This window comes from Cololabis saira, chromosome 5 (assembly GCF_033807715.1).
Source record: "Cololabis saira isolate AMF1-May2022 chromosome 5, fColSai1.1, whole genome shotgun sequence".
NCBI classification, from domain to species: domain Eukaryota; kingdom Metazoa; phylum Chordata; class Actinopteri; order Beloniformes; family Belonidae; genus Cololabis; species Cololabis saira.
Window position 1 is genome coordinate 18,163,127 of NC_084591.1, and position 22,478 is coordinate 18,185,604.

The window sequence follows — 22,478 nt, forward strand, 5'->3', positions numbered from 1 at the left end:
GTCTGCGCCACCCCGGCGGTGTTGCCGCGTTCTATGTGAAAGTAGCTTTAGTGTTACTTTCTTTTGTAATCACTGCCTTCTCCTCCTCGTACGCCTCGAGAAGGACTTGCTGCTCCATTTCTGTGAAATATGTTGCTCTTCGTTTAGCCATTTTTTCTGGTTTCGACCCTCGATAGATGATGTCTTTATAGATCACCGAGAACGCGCACAACTCTGGGTTAACCAATGGGGTTAGTTAGCTGAGTTAATTCATAACCGTCATGGGTTCAGCTAACCTCAAGCTGAGACTTTAACTTTGTTTGTTAAACCTCCTTCTTGGAATACCCCCTGAGGAGGAAAGAAAACAAAATTATGGGCAAGGATAATATTGTGGCAGATGCTTTGTCCTGTGCCCCAGCTGGTAAATTTCCAGTTGCTGAGGTGTGAGAGGAGTGATGGGACGGTGCAGGTAACATGGCGGTTCCCTTTGGGAGCCCTTTTTTATGGGGGGGGGGGGGTGTTAGACCCCTGCCTTTGTTTATTTATTGGGCTGCCTGTCTTTCAGATGCCTGGAGGGTGGGGCAGGGGATCATCAGCCATCAGCCAACTGGGAACACCTGGGCCCGGTGGTCCCAGTCTATAAAGCCTTGGCTGACGATGTCAGTCTCTCTCTGTCACTTTTCTGCTGTGGTCCCTGCTCAGGCACCCTGTTGTTTTGGTTTGGTTTGGCCTTATGGTTTTGCAACTCTACAACACCCACATGCACACTGTTCACCCTAACACATTTTAATTACCGTCACTTAGAAAAAGCAACTTCAATACAGGAATTCATCCCATGCTTGAGTCCTTCTGAACATTGGGGTTTGTAGGTGATATGTTTTTATTTATTTACATTTCTTTCTTTTTCTTTTTGAGGCCAGTTTAAGAATCATTCCACATTAGTTCACACATGTGTGTGGCTTTTCCCATTAATTTCTGGCAGATTTTCTGAGAAGGAGAGTGAATGTGACCAGGGGTTATGCAACCAGCCACTGAGGAAGCACAGCCCTTGGGTGTGCTGCAGGGAGTGTGTGTGTGAGAGGGGGGGGGGTAGATTGTGTCCAGGGAGGAGTGGCGAGAGGAAATCCATAGGCTGCACCAAAGTTTTGAGTTTTATGGATCTCCACCCCTTTGTGCATATCGTATAGTGAAACCTGTGACAGGTTCGGGCCATTATATGACGCCCCAGTCTGGTCAGAAAGCTGCCATTTGACAGCATTATGAAAGGTGAGTGACATTTATGATGATTATCTTCTATTTTTCATTCAGAGAAAAGAAATGTGTTTGTGAGACATAATAGAAAAATTTTCAGTTTCATGTGATTGTCTTCCAGCAGCTTTAAAGTAGAGCGTAAAGGTTAAATGTTTATATACAAAGAAAACAAAAACAATTGCATGCTTCTTCATTTGGTTGTAAATCTAATATTTTATGTACATAAAGCAAATATTCAAAGGTTTCATGTATCTAAAACAAAGTTTATCTCTTGTTTTACAATGATAACATTTCTTTTCTGTAATCACAAAGCAGTGCAAACACTTAAGAACACGTAAGATGATTCTCAACTGTCTTGTCATCCTAGGTGATGAAAGACAAGCATGGATATAAGGTGTAGTTTGTGTTTAATCAGTTGGCTCTCCAGAATGATCTCTTTAGAAAACACAGATGTTGATTTTAAAACTGATAATGTGCATTTTTTTTATCCTTATTTAAAATGTGTTTAGCTTGTTTAGCAGTACAGGCATGGGCGCAATTTCCACTGGGGACAGGGGGGACATGTCCCCCCCACTTTTCAAAATCAGGTTTTTGTCCCCCCCACTTTTTACAGTTTAAAAACTAACGGTAGGCTCAGCCTGTAATTGCGAATCATCAAGACACCCTGTGCGAAGGTACTGACGGCCCCGCGGCCCCGCTCCCCCTCCTCTCTCCCCTCAGTGCTGCTCAAGGCTGATTTATGGTTCTGCGTTAAATCGATGCAGGGCATACGGCGTAGGGTACGCGGCGACGCGCAACGTACAGTGCGCCTTAGGATGCGTCGATTTAACGCAGAACCATAAATCAGCCTTCACAGACAGACAGCCAGGACGCGGCAGCAGCAGAAATGAAGAGGAGCCGGCAGCTCAGTTTAAAATCCATTACTTTATACACTATTGTTGCTAGCTAGCTAAGATGTAGATTGTGAGTGAGTGAGAGAAAGAGAACCAACACTATAATACCCCCCCCCCCCCTCACTCTCTCTCTCACACACACACACACACACACACACACACACACACACACACACACACACACACACACACACACACACACACACACACACAAAGTACTTTGCATTAAAACTACTCTTAAAAAGAACAATTTATCCAAAACCTTGATTTGATGTATTTTATTTTTGTACATGTAAAAAAGAAATAACACTTCATGAGAAGTTTAAGAAAACAAAACAAAACAAGGAATTTCATCCTTCAAAACTTGATAAATTGATTTACATGTGACAAAAAAGGAGTAGGAAGAAGTGTAAACTTAAATAGGAAGAAGTGTAAACTTAAACCTTACTCAAGCAAATGTAACTGAGTACTACCCACCTCTGGTTATGTGTGTTGTATAGAGTATGGAAAGCACATTTTCTCTCTGCTGTTACTTCACTAACTGTAATGTTGGACTTACACCACAGGCTCAAACTCAGAGAGAGGCAGGGGAAAGCAGCAGCAGCAGCACTGTAGTGCAGGTAGGTTAATATGTTGTAAATGGTTAGGTGATTTTGGTTTGTTTATAAGGAAAGGAAGGAATGAACATGATCTATTTTCATATTTCATAGGAGAAATATGTGGCAACAGGCACAAGTGAAGAAGTGCAGGCAGGCAGGCAGGAACCCAACCATAGCCCAAAAGTGATTGTAGAACAGCATGTCAGCAACAAAACCTTAAGATCAAGAGAAGTGGTACTGTGAGTTTCCTTGGCTCCATTATAAACAAGGAGTCAATGGAATCCTATGTTTTTTCTGTGCCCAAGCTTTTGAAAATGAAAAATCAAGCCTGGCCAAGAATGTAGATCCAGCATTTTTCCAAAAAGGGTAAAAAAAAAAGTTAAAAAGTGTCTAAAAAAGTTAATGCATATTAAAATCGTTTGATCGTTCGCATTCACACACACACATAGTCTTACAAAGCCACACTGCACATCCACGCTACAGCTACACGCACAAATTTACCCATCCTACTTGTGTGTCCCCCACCTCTGAAACTAAAGTTTCGCCCTTGAGTACAGGACAAACTAATTGACTTGAAAATAAGTTTATAAATGAATTAACTATTTTTTAAATATCCCTTTAAATGACCTCACTCATTGACCTGTGTGTGTTGTATTTTGGCTAACGGATGTTTATGGTTTTGCATTAGTACAACTTGAAACTGCAATATGTTACAGTTCCCAGAGGAATTTTTTGTAAGAAGTATTGTGGCCTGCAGTGAGTGGAAAATTTCCACTCACCACCCAATTCCACCCAATTTCTTGAAACAACCCTGGAAAAGCCTTTGGACTGTTGACTATTGATTAAAAGGTCCCGGTCCGATGAAGCCAACAGGACAACATCATCCTGAAAAAGCAGAGATGAAATCCTGTGGTTCCCAAACCGGATCCCCTCCGGCCCCTGGCTACGCCTATAAAATCCCGTCCATAAAAATTATGAACAGAACCGGTGACAAAGGGCAGCCCTGCCGGAGTCCAACATGCACCGGGAACAATTATGACTTACTGCCGGCAATGCGAACCAGACTCCTGCTCCGATCATATAGAGACCAAACAGCCCTTAATAGAGGGCCCCGGACCCCATACTCACCGAGCGCCCCCCCCACAGAATGGCACGAGGGACACGGTCAAATGCCTTCTCCAGATCCACAAAGCACATGTGGACTGGTTGGGTTCCCATGAACCCTCAAGCACCCTGCGGAGGGTATAGAGCTGGTCCAGTGTTCCGCGACCGGGACGAAAACCGCATTGTTCCTCCTGAATCCGAGGTTCAACCATCGGCCGTATTCTCCTCTCCAGTACCCTGGCGTAGACTTTCCCGGGGAAGCTGAGAAGTGTGATCCCCCTATAGTTGGAACACACTCTCCGGTCCCCCTTTTTAAAAAGAGGGACCACCACCCCGGTTTGCCACTCCAGCGGCACTATCCCCTTCCTCCATGCAATGTTGCAGAGGCGTGTCAACCAAGACAGTCCTACGACATCCAGAGACTTGAGGTACTCAGGGCGAATCTCATACATGCCCTGCCACTGAGGAGCTTACGAACCACCTCAGTGACCTCGGCTTGGGTGATGGATGAGCACATCCCAGAGTCCACACTCTCTGCTTCCTCATTGGAAGGCATGTCAGTCGGATTGAGGAGATCCTCGAAGTATTCCTTTCACTGTCCGACGATGTCCCCAGTCGAGGTCAACAGCTACTCACCCGCACCGTAAACGGTGCCGGCAGAGTACTGCTTCCCCCTTCTGAGGCGCAGAACGGTCCACCAGAATTTCCTCGAGGTTGACCGAAAGTCTGGAGAGTTTTTGCCTCCAGGACTTCCCGAGCTGCGGTTCGCTTGGCCTGCCGGTACCTATCAACTGCATCAGGACTCACACAGGCTAACATGGCCTGGGCACAGGGCGCACAAGGGCACAGTCCCTGGATGAGATCATTGTGAGTCTTGGCTTATTTTCGCATTATGCTCCGCTTTTTATGTCCCATGTGAAATCTGATTGAAAACCATTTATTCTGGCCAGATGATGTTGTTATAAAAGATAATAGCATGTGGTATCACATTTTGCAAGGTGTCCTTTGAAATGAGGTGCTTTATCTGGGGAGAAGCCAATAAAAAAGCTCATTTGCCAGATCAAAGGAGAGGGGCTTCATTGCCACCAAGTGCCATCCGAAAAACAGAGCTCTATTTTTACTCCAGTCACAATTTGGTTCCAGTGCTGGAGATTTTGGCCACTAGAACGGGTCCGATTTCCAACGCCGTGCACACGGCACATAAAAAGTCACACTTGTGCCTGACGTCTCCACTCTGTCAACAGCATTCCTAAAGGTAGCTTCACACAAGACATAGGACGAAATGGGATTTCCATCCCATGTGCTGTTTCTTGAGCCACAGATAACCTGCAGCAACTCCGATCCTAAAAGACCAGCCTGCACAACATTTAACTTGTTTATTGATGTGGATGTATGGAAACATTGAAAAAGGGAAGAAGGACTCGGTGCACTAATATAAGACAGTTAGTATTCATACATTTCTCACAGAATGGTGGGCAATTATTTGTACTTAGGGTGCAGCAATGACCACAATGTGTTTGGGGCAGGGGGAAAGAGGTAACAGAGGGGCTGGTGAAAAGCCTGTTAATGCAACCTGACAGGAGTGAGCACAGTCAGTGAGCTGTCTGTTTCCTCCACAGAGGGAAATTCTTTCAGAAATACTGGCCCCAAAAACAGGGTCTTGTAAAAGGTTTACGTGATCACGTAAACTCAAGCAATTACGACCCCATCCAAAGCAGAGAAATGTCCTGGAGACATAAACATAGAAAAATAAACCACACAAGAGCACTCACATGCACATTTTCATTCCATTTCAGAATATAATGTTCTATTGTATTTTATTGTATTGTTGCTGTTTTTCTTTTTCTTCCTTTTCTTTGCACATGAGAACTGCAATGCCAATTTCACTAAACTTGTTAAGCGACAATAAGAACTAGCCAAGGCCCTTAAGGTCTAACAAATACTTTACATTTGGTTTGAATCTATAAACAGGTTTTTTGGTTATTTTTTTATGACAGACTTGCAACCTGTTTCCTTTCAAAGTGTGTCATCCACGGGGGGGCACGGTGGCGCAGCTAGTGCAGCTGGTAGTGCAGCCGTCTCACAGCAAGAAGGAAAAATAAAGAAGCAAAAATAAAAAATAAATAAATAAAAAAGAATTTAATCAACTCAAGGGGCTACACTAGACTTAGAAAACTGGTGGCAACCTAAAAGTGGTGAAATGTGCAGTTCCTCAAATAACCAATAGGGGATGTCTCCAAAACTTCTCTCCATAGACCCTTTTTGTGTTTGTAAACAATGATGACGTAGAACGTATGCGCGCGCATTTTGGCAACAGAAGCTGGCAGAGATGAACAGTGTGTCAAGCTATGCAAGGGGATTATCAACTAAAGATCGCAAATTTTACCTTAAAGGAGCATGAGGCTCCTTTTAAGAAATGAGACTCTCTAGCGCCACCCTTCGCCACGACGGCCGTCGGGGGTACTGCAGCCAACAGCGAAGCCGGCACGGGAGAACGGGGAGAACGCGCATGCAGCTTCATGTGACGTCACATCCGCAAGGCAGCGCGGGAAAAGTGGCCCCAGCCTTGCAGCACATTTTGCAGCACACAGCCTGCTCAAGGCAACGGACAGATATACTAGGGCTCACTCTTTTTGGTTTGGAACGCTTCATCTGACATTATTACTAGAAAAATTAAAACGTATACAATTTTTTTTCATAAATCCAGCCTCAAGCTCCTTTAACAAGTTGACTTTGACAAATGGTGTCCGACTTCCAGATCCGTGTTCTATTAATGAGTGGGTTGAAGACGTTAGCAAGTGGCCAAATGGGTTGTCGTCCCGGGGGGTTCCCTCCCCCCTCACCGCGGAGCTGCGGAGCCTTGAACCCGGACTGAGAGGGTCATGAGCGGCCAGCGGATCCCCGAGCTCCCGGAGCGGCTCCCGGAGGTTCTGGAGCGTCTCCCGGAGGTTCTGGAGCGTCTTCCGAAGGTTCTGGAGCGTCTCCCGGAGGACCCGGAGCGGCCCCGGAGGTTCTGGAGCGGCTCCCGGAGGTTCTGAAGCGACCCCCGGAGGACCCGGAGCGGCCCCTGGAGGATCCGGAGCGGCCCCCGGAGGTTCTGGAGCGGAGATGGTGGAGCCGTTAGCGGCGCTTAACGGCGGTCCATTACCTCTAGTCGACAGGACCGTGGCGATCGGTGGTAGGAGGCTCAGCTGGGAGCCAGAGTCCACCAGGAAACGTTTCCCTGATGCAGAGTCTGCAATGAACAGCAGCTCACCTTGACCGCCGACGCCCACAGCTGCTACTTAGCGCCGGTTTCCCAGCGGCTCGAACTGACACGGAGGGACGCAGCGTCTCGCCTTGGCGCCGAAGTGTTGATGGAAGAAACACGGATCTGTCCCACGTCGTCTCCGGGTCTTCACTGCAGCCACCACCGCTGGGTCTGCGTCCTCCAACATCGATTGCTGGGGGTTTGTTGCGACGTGGTGAACGGCCAAACTCTGAGTAGCGAGCAGGACTCGATCCGCTTCCTCAGCCAAACCGCGGTAGTTGCCCATTGCAAGGCAGGCGGAGTTCGCCAGCGCGGTGCCTGCATGCGGGCGGCGGCAGTTGGCGCAGGAAAATATGTGGAAACAGGAATCCACCATCGTCAGGGCGCAGCAATAAAAGCATCTGGTCCATCAGATCCACCGCCGATGTGTCGCCCAAGCCCAGCAGGGAAAGTAGTCTGTCCGCTCTCTTCAAGGCGGAAAGGCTGCACCTCCGGAGGAGCAGCTGTTTCAGCGCGGCGTACTTGTCTCATCGCGGGGGCGCACAAAGCAGCTGCAGGGCCTGCCGAGTGGACTGTTGGCCCAAAGCGACGACGACAAGATGATATCTGGAATCATCTTCAGTGATTCCCCGCAGATGGAACAGCGCCTCGATGTACTCGAACCACGAGCCTGGGTCCTCCTGCCAAAACTCAGGGAGCCTCAAAGCCGCAACAGGACTTGCGGGCTGCGAAGACTGATGAGATGAGGATCAGATCTCTTCTGTATCCTCCAACATCTTCAAAAAGGGGTCACCAATGTGGCAGGATGAAGCTCGACTCAAGAGGTTGGTAAACAGAACTTTATTCCACGCAATCTCAACTGACAACAGAAACTGACAGCTGACAACTAACAGCTGACAACTGACACAGAAGACGCATTGCTCAGCAACCATAAAATGCCCCATGACCACGCCCCCTTCCCAACAGTCCTGATGGGTGCGATGTTCGTAATTGTGTCCGCCACAAGGCTAAAATAAACCAGATAAATATAACTTAAACCAGTTCAAAGCTGCCATTCTGATGTCATGCTAAATGTGTCTGTTTTTCTTGTTCTCTTTTTCTTGTCACTCTTAGGTCACGTGGGAGATATGGAGAACCTGTCCAAGGTGGAGCCCTCCAACGGGGACACCCGGCCTCTGGACGATTTGCCCAATACAGAGGAGAAAATCACAGACAGGGATCAATGGGGCAACAAGCTTGAATTTATATTGTCAATGGCTGGAAATATTATTGGCCTGGGAAATGTCTGGCGTTTCCCTTACCTCTGTTATAAGAACGGAGGAGGTGAGTGCTTTTTTGCATGCCTGAGTTATAAAGTGAGCAGAGTATCAGGATGTAGAGCATCTTCGTTAACTATTCCTATAATCTGCACAGGGGCCTTTTTTATTCCATACCTCATCTTCTTGTTTGCTTGTGGGATCCCCCTCTTCTTCCTGGAGACTGCTTTGGGTCAGTACACCAGCGAGGGAAGTATCACCTGCTGGAGGAAAGTCTGTCCGTTGTTTGAAGGTAATCTCGCCTTCCAAAGAAGGATCATTGAAGGATTTTAAAAAGTTACAAAAATTAAATTGTTTTCATAAGTTTTACATAATTGCATGAAAAATGTTACAATATAAATTCAATGGTGTAAAGGTCCTATGGGGTATGTCGTATTGCACAACTAGTGAAGGGATATTTGTGTATACTGTTGGTTTAATATTTTTCTTTCATAAAAGCATCTGTAAACTTCTTGCAATGTTGACATAAAGTGAAAGTTCGGGATCAAATAGAAGCCTAGGCGTTTGCAACAGACTGCTCCTATCTCCAAATCTAATAAAATCCCACCAAGATGAAATGAACTAGAATGTGACACTACAACACCACAGTTTTGATACATACACTGGCATGGTATATAGTTAAAAACAAGTACAAAAAAAGGTTTGTTTTTCACCACAGTTTTGCATAACACTTTAGAGGACACGTTGTGGAAGAGCTCTTCTCCTTTGCCCACAGCATGATGGTCTCCAAATGATCTAATTACATTCTGGTCCTCATGCAGTTCTGAACCAACAAAAGTGTGAAACACCTTTTAAACCATACGGCTTTACACCTGATTTATGTTGCAGCCCATCTTTGCTGCTATACACTGCCCCCTCTGGACAGCCGGGGCGCCCGATGGGGTGGGGAGAAGAACATGTACATTTTAAATCGATGAATGGTTAGATAAATACATTAAGTAGCCCAGGCAATAAACATTTTAGGTTAAAATTGTGACACTAACTTGTCTTAGTGGCGCTGCAAAGAAATTTAAATGTCTGCTGATTATCATTATTATTGCCAAGTTGGAATCAGGTGTTGAAACAGTTTCAGATAAAATTTTCGTCACTTTCAGCAGTTTTTATCAGTTACATCTGAAGCTAAAATATCAACAAAGATTGTCTTATTTGTTAGTTTTAATGAAGCTGCTGAATAGTAACTAATAAAAGGCCAGCTTGGCACTGTTACTGATTTCCAGGTGAGTGTTAGGTCAGGGAGAGAGACGTTAAGGTGACCCCATCACACACACCACACATGAATCCCAATCAGATAACTAATTTCCACAGGTGTACTGACAGCATTATAATTTGTTTTATTTTCTTTTTTGGGCCAGGATTGGGTTATGCCACCCAAGTGATGAATGGTCTGATGAACACTTACTACATCGTGGTGTTAGCGTGGGCTCTCTTCTATCTGTCCAATTCCTTCACCATGGATCTGCCCTGGGCATCCTGCAACAACACGTGGAACACAAGTAAAAAATTTCAGTTCAATAACATTAGACACAGGTTTGTTGTTCCAAGCATTTTGCAAAATCTGCACATTTTTAATGCATTTCAACCGTCGCAGTAACCTGATTCTCAGCATAAAATCCCAGATTGGCTTTTTAATGTTGTTTCAAGAGCCCCGTAACATGTAGGCCAGGACTTCTTTCTCTCCTTTTATTGATGGTATTTAGTAATTTAATGCCTAAGACTGAATTTGGGGCAGCACAAAAACATTCAAATGGACGTGGCTCTTGTGTATACTGTACATGCTTTTCACGCTACCTTTAAGCCAGGTTGTCACATTTACAAATACATTAATGCCTGGATAAATACTGTTACCCTAACACAGATAAGCATATCAGTTAACTATATGTCAAAAACTATTAAATGCTATGAAAAGTAATTATAGTTAGGTCAGAGGATGCACGCAGAAGGCACGCCACCCTTTCTCGGGGGAGAACCATGGTTTTGGAGGTGCTGATTCTCATCCCTGCAGCGTCGCACCTCAAACCCCCCCAGCACATGCTGAAGGTCCCGGTCCGATGAAGCCAACAGGACAACATCATCCGCAAAAAGCAGAGATGAAATCCTGTGGTTCCCAAACCGGATCCCCTCCGGCCCCTGGCTACGCCTAGAAACCTGTCCATAAAAATTATGAACGGGAGCAGTGACAAAGGGCAGCCCTGCCGGAGTCCAACATGCACCGGGAACAAGTCTGACCTACTGCCGGTAATGCGAACCAGACTCCTGCTCCGACCGGACAGCCCTTAATAGAGGGCCCCGGACTCCATACTCACTCAGAGTCCCCCACAGAATGGCACGAGGGACACGGTCAAATGCCTTCTCTAGATCCACAAAGCACATGTAGACTGGTTGGGCAAATTCCCAGGAACCCTCAAGCACCCTGCGGAGGGTATAGAGCTGATCCAGTGTTCCACGACTGGGACGAAAACTGCATTGTTCCTCCTGAATCCGAGGTTCAACTATCGGCCGTATTCTCCTCTCCAGTACCCTGGTGTAGACCTTCCCGGGGAGGCTGAGAAGTGTGATCCCCTATAGTTGGAACACACTCTCTGGTCCCCCTTCTTAAAAAGAGGGACCACCACCCCGGTTTGCCACTCCAGCGGTACTATCCCCTTCCTCCATGCAATGTTGCAGAGGTGTGTCAACCAAGACAACCCTACGACATCCAGATACTTGAGGTACTCAGGACGAATGTCATCCACCCCGATGCCCTGCCACTGAGGAGCTTACGAACCACCTCAGTGACCTCGGCTTGGGTGATGGATGAGCACGTCCCCTGGTCCACACTCCCTGCTTCCTCAATGGAGGGCATGTCAGTCGGACCTTGAAGATCCTTGAAGTATTCCTTCCACCGTCCGACGATGTCCCCAGTCGAGGTCAACAACTCCCCACCCCCACCGTAAACGGTGCTGGCAGAGTACTGCTTCCCCCTTCTGAGGCACCGACCGGTCTGCCAGAATTTCCTCGAGGCCGATCGAAAGTCTTCTTCCATGGCCTCACTGAACTCCTCCCAGGAGTATAGTCACATATGTATAGCCAAACCTCAGAATGCTAGTAGTTTATATCAAAACTGAACGTCACCTTGTCGTCATGGTGAACTGAATGTGAAACCACTAAACAGCCCTGTGGCTAATGCATTCACTGTTCTATGTCCATGTTTTTGCACTGCCAAACTTTTCTGTTTTAGAGGTCGCATTGCTTCTCTTTTCCCGAGTGTAACTTGGAAACCTCAGGGAAACCTTAGATTTCTTAAAGAGGTTGAATGTCCTTTTGTCTGTTCTTCATTCAAGATTCCTGTATGGTATTTCAGAGGGGAAATAGCTCCATCAATCACCATGAGAACGCCACCTCTTCTGTTATTGAGTTCTGGGAGTAAGTGCCTTTTTCTTTGGTCATGTTCTATACGTACTGTAAAAGACAGCACCTGCCAGAAAATTCTCCAAATATCCAAGTGATTTGAATTTCAATTCCAGGATGTTTGTGAAAGCCAGTACAATGAATGTGACATTTAATGATTTCAGAGACCAGACCAGACCAGTGTGTGTGTGTGTGTGTGTGTGTGTGTGTATGAATGTGTGTGTACTCTAGGCGCAAAGTGCTGAGAATTTCTTCAGGTATCCACCAGATTGGCTCTCTGAACTGGGATCTTGTTATTTGTCTGGCAATTGCATGGGTCCTCTGCTACTTCTGCATCTGGAAAGGAGTCAAATCCACTGGAAAGGTGAAACCATCCCTCCTGCAGCAAGAGAGTAATTTTTCGCTACAGAAGCCATTTATTTGGAAAAAAATCATAAAGATTAACATCATTTGTATAAACTTAATAGGGGTGTAACAATATATCGTGCCACGAAATTTCACGATACAAAAACATACGTGTCGTGGAGGTGACAAACTGTATCGCAATATTGGATTATTAATATTAATAGCCTATATTGTGTTGAGTAGTAGTTGAGTAGTAACGCGCAGTGTATTGGTGCCGACCGCGCCTCTACCCGCGGACGAAAATCTTACTCCGCTCAGAAGAAACTAGTACCGTTTTGCAGTCCTGATCACGGGACTCCTGCAGGGTTTTGAGCTCTGAACTTTTAAGTCTGGTGTAGAGTTAAGCCTTACCTTATTAAATTAAACCTTTTTCGGGTCATGAGTAGGATAAACACGGGGACAACTTTTGCTGAGTTCGAGTGTACTTTAATGTCCGCTCAACAGTGTAGGATTTTAGAACATCAACACGGCACTTAGTGCCGTACTGTGGCGTATCACTCCGCCCAATCTAAAACAGACTAAGCACTACAGAAAAACTGACTAGTGTCATTATAGTCCCTGATTTACATCAGAATATTAAGAATATATTTATAAAATAATGAACCCTGAATTACCAAAATAACCTTCTTAACAAAAATAAATCTCCTCTTACACTTATAAGGTGAGCATGAATCAATATTTTTTATGATGTAAAATTGTATGTATTTATTTACTTTTATTTATTTATTTAATTTTAGTTGTTAAATTTCTGGAAAAGAAAAAAGTCAAATCATACATGAGAGAAACTATTCAGTATGAAACTGAAGATGCATAATGCAAACCTGACATTTACTTTTAGTTCAGTTTGTGGAAAATGGTTGGCCTGGCTTTCTCTTTAAAACTTAAACAGTTATAAAGCATTACAAACTGTAACAATAAGGCAAACGCACAGTATTGTTTTGTATTTTGTGTCTTTCAAATAGAAGACAATTTTTTCCAGTCATATGTTGCTCATTCAAGGTTGTTAAAAAAATTCTGCTATAATATCGTATCGTATCGTTATCGTACCGTATCGTGAGATTAGTGTATCGTTACACCCCTAAAACTTAATAAACAAAGTTTTGCATTTAATATAGATTTTATATCAAACCAGAGTAGAAAATCTGGAGTTTTAATTATCACAAGCAGTGTCTACCAAGTACAGAAGTCCCATTGGAACAAAAACACATTAATGTCAATGAAGAAGTTTGTCAGAAGGAATTGTTATAAAACTGTGTATCTGATGAAGATGCAATGTCTTTCCACACAGGTGGTTTACTTCACAGCAACCTTCCCGTATGTGATGATGGTTGTCCTGCTGATCAGAGGGATTACCCTGCCAGGAGCCTCAGTGGGAATCCGCTTCTACCTTTATCCAGACGTGGGAAGGCTGTCTGACCCACAAGTATGTTATCTTATTTGGGCAACGTAACATAACATAAACATACTGTAAATCCATGACTTTGCATGTTTTCAACCTATTAATGATGAACAAAATACAAAATGGTCACACAATGTTACAGGACTGCCTCAGGACATCTCACCAGGCAGATAGATCATACACATCCAGAATAATGTGGGCATGTATCCACAGTGGGATTGGGATTTTTATGATCTGGCTCATTTATATGGATAATTAGTCAAAAAGAATTTCACAAATTGAGCACCAACGTTTAATGAATATGGGCGGTCTGCACATAGCTGGTTAAATCACCAGGTATTAGTATTAGTACAGTATTACAGACAATGTTTATCGGAATTTAATCAACCAGTATGGTTAAAGGACCTGTTAAACCATAGATGGAGTTGGAATGAGTTTCTTGGAAAGTAAAACTTTCAATGAACCAATATTACCAGTATGAACCATGGATCTATAATATTAACTGGATGGGACATCAAAAATGGCCGCCCATTCATTTCAATGCATTTTGCTCAGCCAGCGCATACGCCGAAAAAATCTCTGACTTCCGGGTTTACTTCCGCATACACGGGCCCATAGAGCATGCGCAGTTGAGTCACCTCCCATGATGCTCTGGGGCCTCCCATCATGCCCCGGGGCAATGACGCGAATATTAATATAATATGTATTAATATAATATATGAATTAATGTATATTATTACATGTATAGTATTACATATATTATTAATGTATTAATATAATATAATTATATGATATATATTAATATAATACATCTGTGGAATGCACGGACACGGCTGTGACGTCAGCTGTGACGTCACGCCCAGAAAGAGACTTTTCTTTGACTTTTCTGGCCGTTATAAAACATTTATGACGAATATAAAGTCCATGACTTAAAAATATAGAATACAAAGATTAGTCATTGCCGGTGATTACAGCTGGAGGTGTCCTGTGAACAGTTTTAGAGGCTTCTCTTTTACTATTGCGGTCTATGGGAAAAAAGCTTTCTGGGCCCCATGGGATTTTTGGTTGCAGTACCGCGACTGGCCACTGGAAAAAATCGGCGCGCCTTCTGAGTGCGAGACCCGGGGGCTGGTATGAACACGCTGTAAAAACTAATTTCTTATAAAGTAAAAAAAAGCCTCGCTTGAAAAAATTAGAAGACTATTTTAGAAAATGTTACTATTTTTAAGAATTCTGGTGAAGAATATTTTTCATATCCTTTTTGCAAGGATATTTTTGCTCCGTCCCTCACTCTCTGACTCTGTGGCCGAAACACTCATCCACCTTTTCATCACCTCCCGACTGGACTATTGTAATGGAGTCCTGTCCGGAGTTCCAAGTAAAACCCTGGACAGGCTCCAGTACATGCAGAACTCAGCTGCCAGGGTTCTCACCCACACCAAGCCCTGGCAGCACATCACCCCCACCCTCATCCACCTCCACTGGCTACCCGTCAAGTTCCGCATACGGTACAAACTGTCTGACCTCCTTCACACCACACTCCCTCCCAGAACCGGCGGTCTTCAGACGCTGGTCTGCTTTCCATCCCCCGGACCAGCCTGAAGACCTTTGGGGACAGAGCCTTCAGTGTTGCTGCCCCTACCCTCAGGAACTCTCTCCCTGCTGTAATCCGTGACTTCCCTTTTATGGACAGTTTCAAAGCAAAACTCAAAACTCACCTTTCACCCTGGCCTTTCCCCATTAAGTGGTTCCCTCCCCTGTCTTTTTGTCCCGGTTGTGTTTTTGTTTTGTTTGTTCTTTTCCTGTTTTTGTTTTTTTTTCCTGTAACGCGACCTTGGGTTCCTTGAAAATCGTTATATAAGTGCAAGCTATTATTAGGGCCCGAGCACTTACAGTGCGAAGGCCCTATTGTATCTGTAGGAGATGTTCTCGTTCTCGTTTTTCTTTTTCTTTTTTTTATTTTTCCGACAAAATTAGGGCCTTTTTGCCCCCCTAAACGTGCCCCAAAAGTCACCAAATTTTGCACGCAAGCCAGGCCTGGCGAAAAATTTGATATTTAATGGTTTGCATTAATGGGCGTGGCCTAATGGCTCAACAGCGCCCCCTAGAAAACTTCGTGCCTCAAGCCCCACCATACGGTTTGACGTACATGCACGAAAATCGGTACCCACCTGTATCATGTCGCAACTTAAAGAAAAGTCTCTAGGTGCCATGGCCGAAACCGAATAGGAAGTCGGCCATTTTGAATTAATCGTGTAATTTTGGCGCAATTTACGCCATTTCTTCGGCTGCTTCTTCGCCCGAACCGTAACGTGCACCCAGGTGTGTTATACATCAAAATGTGCTTCTCAATCCTGCGACGATGCACATTACTTTTCTCATTCAAAAGCATTACTGTGGCGACGATAGACGCCATAAAGCGCGCCCCCCCTTCATCTGATTGGTCCATATTTGATAGTTCCTACTTTCTGCCATAACTTTTGAATGGTTTGACATAAAGACTTGTGGGTGGTGTCATCTGACTCGGTTTTGAGTACTTGACCTTCATTGGCATGAATTAGCCCCGCCCCTTCTTCTGATTGGTCGATATCTGATAGTTCCTACTTTCTGCCATAACTTTTGAATGGTTTGATATAGAGTCGTGGGTGGTGTCATCCGCTAAATGTCCAAGCCTGAAGACATCTACATGCAGGTGAGGACACAGCATTCCTGGGTATGCTGCATCATGTGACACGGCTGCAGGAATATATCCTGGATTTAAATATTCCAACTGTTACACAACATGGTCAGCTAATTAAAACCTACAACCATCCCAGAGCATTCATGAAAATCTAAAAAGTTAAATCGTGCCTTTCTGTCTTCTGTACTGACAACTTTACAGCTGATAAATGATAAACCATGATCCAAAAAAGCAAGTGTTGTGTATGCTTTTATCACTTTGATTTTCATTATTTTTATTTTCCCCTATTTGTAAGGTATGGGTGGATGCTGGATCTCAGATCTTCTTCTCTTATGCCATCTGTTTGGGTAGCCTCACCGCTCTTGGAAGCTACAACAAATACAACAACAACTGCTACAGGTGAGGAACATCCTCTCCCACAGTGATGGGGAAAAACTAATTCACGCATTTGTATCTTCTAGACTAGATTACTGTACCTGGAGTTAAGACCATCGGACTGCACACACTGCTTGCGGCTGGGAATGTAGTTAGAGAACCAGTCAACACCATGGTCTGACATTCCAATGGTAGACAAGCGCAGCTCAGTATTTTTTGGCATCCATGGCTTCCACAATATCATTCATCACCTTCATGGCAGCAGTTGCTGTACCATGCTGCTTCCTTAAAATTGACTGAAAAGGAGATAAAATATTGTTCAAGCTCAGGTAGACCTTAACCCGGTCTTTAACCATCCTTTCAAGAACTTTTGCTAAAATCCAGAGCCTGGGTCAATAATTATTTAATAAAGTGGGGTCAGACATATAGGCTGAGTTATAATACATGCAGCCAAAATGTAAGAAACGTTTGTGTTTAGTAAAGTCTAGTTAGTGTAAACTATGAAGTGTGTTATTCAGATTAAGACGACTGTTAGGGCCAGTAGTCATAGCTGCAGCTACACAACAAGACGAGAGCAGCTGGTCTTAAACAGAGCTTCATCCTAGATATGCTGCTCTAGACCTACACTGAAGGGGGGCACCAACATCATCCACTAAGGGGTGCCGTCACCCCTCCTCCTCTTTGCTTTCTCAGTTATTAATTATAAGTATCTCATCAGCATAATTGTTCTCCATTGTTCCTGTAGTTTGTTATGCTGGTCCGGCCCCTCCTTTTCTCTTCTGTGCATGTTTGCAGGCCAGAGCCTCAGAAGCAGCATGCTGCCCTGCAGTCCCCCCCTCTGATCATCCCACTGCCTGCTTCCACCTGTCTTGTGTGGATGTCTGGTAGAGATCTGTTGACATGCTGCCCTGCAGTCCTGCCCCCCGATCACCTCAGTGTCGGCTGTCTACATCTGCTTTTACAGTCATACCTGTAGTGCACCAGTTGACCAGTGTGTTTGTGTCTCTCCTCTCTCGGTTCTTCATTCTCTCTGTTTGTTCATCTCTTCACCTGCTCTGCCCAGCTGACTTTCGCCACGAGTGTCCCCCCTTATGATCCAGGTCCTGTTCAAGGTTTCTTCCCTCCTAAAGGGTAGTTTTTCCTTGACACTGTTTGGCTTAAGGTTTTTCTCCCACTAGGGAACTTTTTACCTCCCAGTGTTTATGCTATGTTTATGTAATAATTGCCCAGGGCTCATGTTCTGGGTCTCTGGAAAGAACCTAGAGACAATTCTGTTGTAATAGATGCTATATAAATACAATTGAATAGAATTGAATTATGAATTATCATCATGTCTCTTGTCTGTGTTGTTTCCAGGGATTGTTTATGGCTGTGTTTTCTGAACAGTGCCACCAGTGTTATTGCAGGCTTCGCCATCTTTTCCATCCTGGGTTTCATGTCCTACGAGCAAAACGTGCCCATATCAGAGGTGGCTCAATCCGGTCTGTGTCTCCCCCCAATTCATTCCTGTATTATCCACTTGTTTGTTTGAGCTCAGTAAGATAAAAGCACATCAGCAGCACAAATGTTACTGTTGTGATCACAACACTCAAGAAATGTATTCAATCATACTTTTGAAAAGACAGATCTCGGCTAAATGTAAGAATTACAGTATATTCAGTTTTAAGGAGCTGCTGTGGTTTAACACTTTAAATGTATGACTAAGTTTGAACTACAAATCCTAACTCCAGATGTGATTTATGTGTGACTCAGGTCCTGGTTTGGCCTTCATAGCGTATCCTCGTGCAGTTTCCATGATGCCTTTTTCCCCTTTATGGGCCTGCTGCTTCTTCATCATGATTGTCTTTCTGGGACTAGACAGTCAGGTGATATACACAAATGGATTATTAGAATAGCAGTCATACTGATATAAAACAACCTTTTGTTACTGATGTTGATCATATAAGTACAGTTTGTCCTTTTTTTCTGAACTTTATTGATAAGGTCTGAACGGACACAAATGTGTACACACATGTTACACATCTTGCCTCTTTCCTGGTTAGTTTGTGGGCGTGGAGAGCATGGTGACCGCCATGATGGACATGTATCCTTCTGTCTTCCGCCGTAAAAACGGCAGGGAGCTTTTCCTCCTCGCAACGTCTGTGGTGTCCTTCCTCATCGGGCTCATCCTGCTGACGGAGGTTTGTCTAAACATCCAAAAGAAGCAAAACGTACACTCCTCAAGTGCATATTGAATCAGGACGCAGTAAATTATGACATTTTGATCATCTTTTATACTTTAGGCAGTCTGCTGATAAGCTTTTTGGTAAAGTGACATTAACATAACAACATTTGAAGTGAAAGTTCCCTGAGAATATTACTAAGAGTAGATTTGTGTACTCATTAGCAGCAGTATCTCATCGTTACATATCTAGTCCGTTAACACAAGAGTCGCTCAGAAAGAGAAACCAATAAAAAAATGTCATCTTCAAAGTCTTTGTGTGTTCCTTTTTGCCTTCATTTTTGTGAACTCACACCTGTTTGTTCCTGCAGGGAGGCATGTACGTTTTCCAGATCTTCGACTACTACGCATGCAGTGGGATGTGTTTGATTTTCGTGGCTTTTTTTGAATCGATTGGTGTTGCTTGGGTTTATGGTGAGTGAGACTACTAGATCCAGTTATAAAGCCTAATTTTACCTCCAAACCAGCGAATCTATAGTTAAAGAGAGAGAGTATGTTATTTTATAGCCTGACTCAATACTGTAAACTCATTCGGCAGTAATATGTTTTATTCATGAAAACTGTGAATTATTCTATTGATCACTTCTGTTTAAACTCAGCAAATCGTGATGTAAACATTTGCTAGTATGTACTTGCGGGTCTTCACTGTTTGTGCATCCTCTCCTTCGGTCGCAGGGGCTGATCGTTTCTATGACAACATCGAGGATATGATTGGCTATCGTCCCAGGTCTCTCCTGAAGTACTGCTGGCTGTTCTTCACCCCTGCAACATGCTTTGTGAGTTTCACACCATTCATCTGTAGAAAGAGCAACCCCTGCTGTTCAGCATAAAAAATGCAATTCACTCTTGAAATGACTCAACGCATAAAAAGACTTCTTTCTCAATGTTTTAAATCCTCTTAAAGTTGGGTTCACAATCACAATAGCTACACTACAGTAATACAGAGCCTAAATATATCCTCATTTGTCTCTAGGGAACCTTTGTCTTTGCATTGATCAAGTACTCACCGCTGAAGTACAACAAGGTGTATGTGTACCCATGGTGGGGGGATGGCATTGGCTGGGTTCTGGCTCTGTCCTCCATGCTCTGTATCCCTCTGCTGATGGTCGTGAAACTCTGCAGCACCCCAGGAACACTGAGAGAAGTAAGTCTCACGCCTTGTGCCATTGTTGTCAAGCGGCAACAAAAAATGTATTGATTAATGGAGTTGAAAGATATAAAAAATGTCATTTTTAGTGTTCCAATTTATGAATGCTGAAGGATTCATTATATTTTTGTCTTTAGAAAGACATCAGTTGATTTGCTTTTATGGAGAGAAAAAGGCAGCAAAGCCCATACTCACTCTCTTAAAAGTGTTAATGCTTGAGTGGCACTGTGAATAAACTTGATAAACAGGAAATGTGAATATATTAATCCTGAAAATATAACGCTTAAATTGCTTGTTTCATCTCATCTGCCACTTTGGATTTAGCTTCCTCTCTTATCTCATTTCCTGTCTGATTTATTTGAGACATAGAGTCCTATATGAATCAATTTCGATAGATAATTTCCATAGCAATAGGTTGTAGGTGCCGTTGCCTCATAATATAACCTAATGGATCAAAGAAATATTGGTTTAGGTGTAGAACACTTCCGAACTCCAATTTATTTTATGCCAGTTGTACTACATACATCGATCTTATTCATTTAGTCTCTTACTCATTGGAACACTCTTGTCAAATTTTGTCAAACATCATTTCACTTAAAAACCAATTTTCCTTTCGCAGCGCCTTACTATCTTAACCACTCCTTCCACTGACCTGCCTAAGATGAAACGAGAACAAGAGACACTGCTGGCCATCTTTGCAGCCGACGGGGACCACCTTCAACAGAAATATCCTCCCACTAAGGATGGCTACTTCCCTGTTGAGGAAAAGGAATCTCATTGCTAAAGACTTGAGGGTTGGAGTCTTGTTAGGGTCTCAAAGTTCACTCTTCAGCTTTGACCAATTATCTGTTATACCTCACCTGATAAGGGAGTGAAACTGCTCCAGATGATGACACTCCAGAGCTTACTCACCTGCCTACTTGTTGCTGGAACCTTTGAAAGGTGCCTTCAACAAGACTTTTGAAACAACCTCGTTTACATGTCATATAGCACTGGCAGTGATATGTATATCTGAAAATGTGACCGCTGTAGTTGATCATTGGCAAATCATTTACATTTGCTCGTGTTTGCTTTCTAAGGAAGCATTTTCATCGAATGTGGAAATTTCTAATGTTATTTTAGTCTGAGATGACATTTTGGTTACTTTGTTGATTATAAGTGTCTGCAGCAGATGAAGAAAATGTCACTGCACAACCGGCTAACCTCAATAATATACGTCTGTTATATTTTATCTGTATATGCCTATACAGTATTTTGAGTTGTATAATGGTAATGGCTCTGTTTTTACTGTACTGTGAAGAGTTGCTGTCTTAGGGTGTTATATTTTCTAAAAGAGAAGAAAAAAGTCTATATATGAATACTAATAACCAATTCTTGAGTGGAAGAATTGGGTTTTAATTTTTCTTTTAGCTTAAAGACCACAACTGAACTCAGATAAGCTGTTGTTTGTATTTCTTATTAATATCGTTGGGATTATTGATTTGTCACCCATTGTATTGAACTTTGCAAAGCTGCATGGAAGGGTTATTTGTTTATTATTTTATTTTTTATCTTTTTGGGGGGATTGTTTATTCAGTATTTTGATATTGACATTATTTGAATATACTTCAGTTTGGCTTTCATCTAATGCATTAATTTAATAGAAATTAGATTGCAAAGTCCTGAAAGACACTGTTGTGCGACTTTGATTATATGGACAGAGAAAGCTGGTTAAAGGGTTTAATTCCAAAGGAAAACATCTTGACATCACTTTCTTTTTTCTTTTTTTAAATGAATCACTATTTCTATAAATGTTGGGATGAATGTATGATCATTAATTGCTGGGCACTTTTAGATTTAAATAACTTTGATAATCAAAACATTTTTATGACCAAATAAAATTACCTTAATTTGAATGAAGCATTTATGTTTTGTGGGCTGATTTTCATTGAGTTTACTAGAGTTTATATCTCTATGTTAATATACTGAATAAGGAAAAGAAAAGACTAACTTGCCAACTCAGCATTAAATTGACAAATGATCCTATCATTAAAGGTATGGTCAAATCCTACATGTCCAAAGGCTAGTTGTCAATCTTTTGAGTACAGATTAAAAAACAAAACAAACAAAAAAGACTCTTCATGCACTCCCAAAACTGTAAAATTATAAAAATGCAAAAGTTATGAAAGACACCAACACCGTAAATTTAAACATGGTTGGTCGGGCCTTATGGCCCAGGTGCCATCATCTTCTTGGTCAATATCACCTTAAAGTACCTTTGGTGTTCCCATCAAAGTCCCCCTATTCAACAAAATTCTGACGTTGTGGTATAAATGACTAAACATTTATACACATAAGTTTGTCTCTTGACATGGATTTCCACCATTTTACACCATTTTCTTTCATTCGGTGTACTTAATTTTGCCATGTCCCTAATGCTGCCTCGCTTTCTTCACTGAATGCAAAAAGTTAGAATTTTTATTTCCTAATTTT

General features: G+C 43.1%; 1 protein-coding gene across 1 annotated transcript; it reads left to right on the plus strand.

The window, feature by feature from the left end:
- Nucleotides 1–1,158: 1,158 nt before the first annotated feature.
- Nucleotides 1,159–22,233, plus strand: LOC133443846 (sodium- and chloride-dependent GABA transporter 2-like). Its single transcript, XM_061721130.1, has 15 exons — nt 1,159–1,245; nt 8,190–8,399; nt 8,490–8,624; nt 9,745–9,885; nt 11,713–11,794; nt 12,011–12,143; nt 13,473–13,607; nt 16,559–16,662; nt 17,995–18,119; nt 18,391–18,503; nt 18,681–18,818; nt 19,171–19,273; nt 19,535–19,635; nt 19,833–20,003; nt 20,626–22,233. Exons 1-15 carry the CDS (start codon nt 1,239–1,241, stop codon nt 20,788–20,790), a joined length of 1,863 nt encoding a protein of 620 aa, XP_061577114.1. The 5' UTR covers nt 1,159–1,238; the 3' UTR covers nt 20,791–22,233.
- The last annotated feature ends 245 nt before the right edge of the window (nt 22,234–22,478 follow it).

Coding starts and splice junctions, on each gene's coding strand:
- LOC133443846 (XM_061721130.1), top strand. Junction 18,504..18,680: donor TTCTGGGACTAGACAGTCAG/GTGATATACACA, acceptor TTTCCTGGTTAG/TTTGTGGGCGTGGAGAGCAT. Junction 20,004..20,625: donor CCCCAGGAACACTGAGAGAA/GTAAGTCTCACG, acceptor TTCCTTTCGCAG/CGCCTTACTATCTTAACCAC.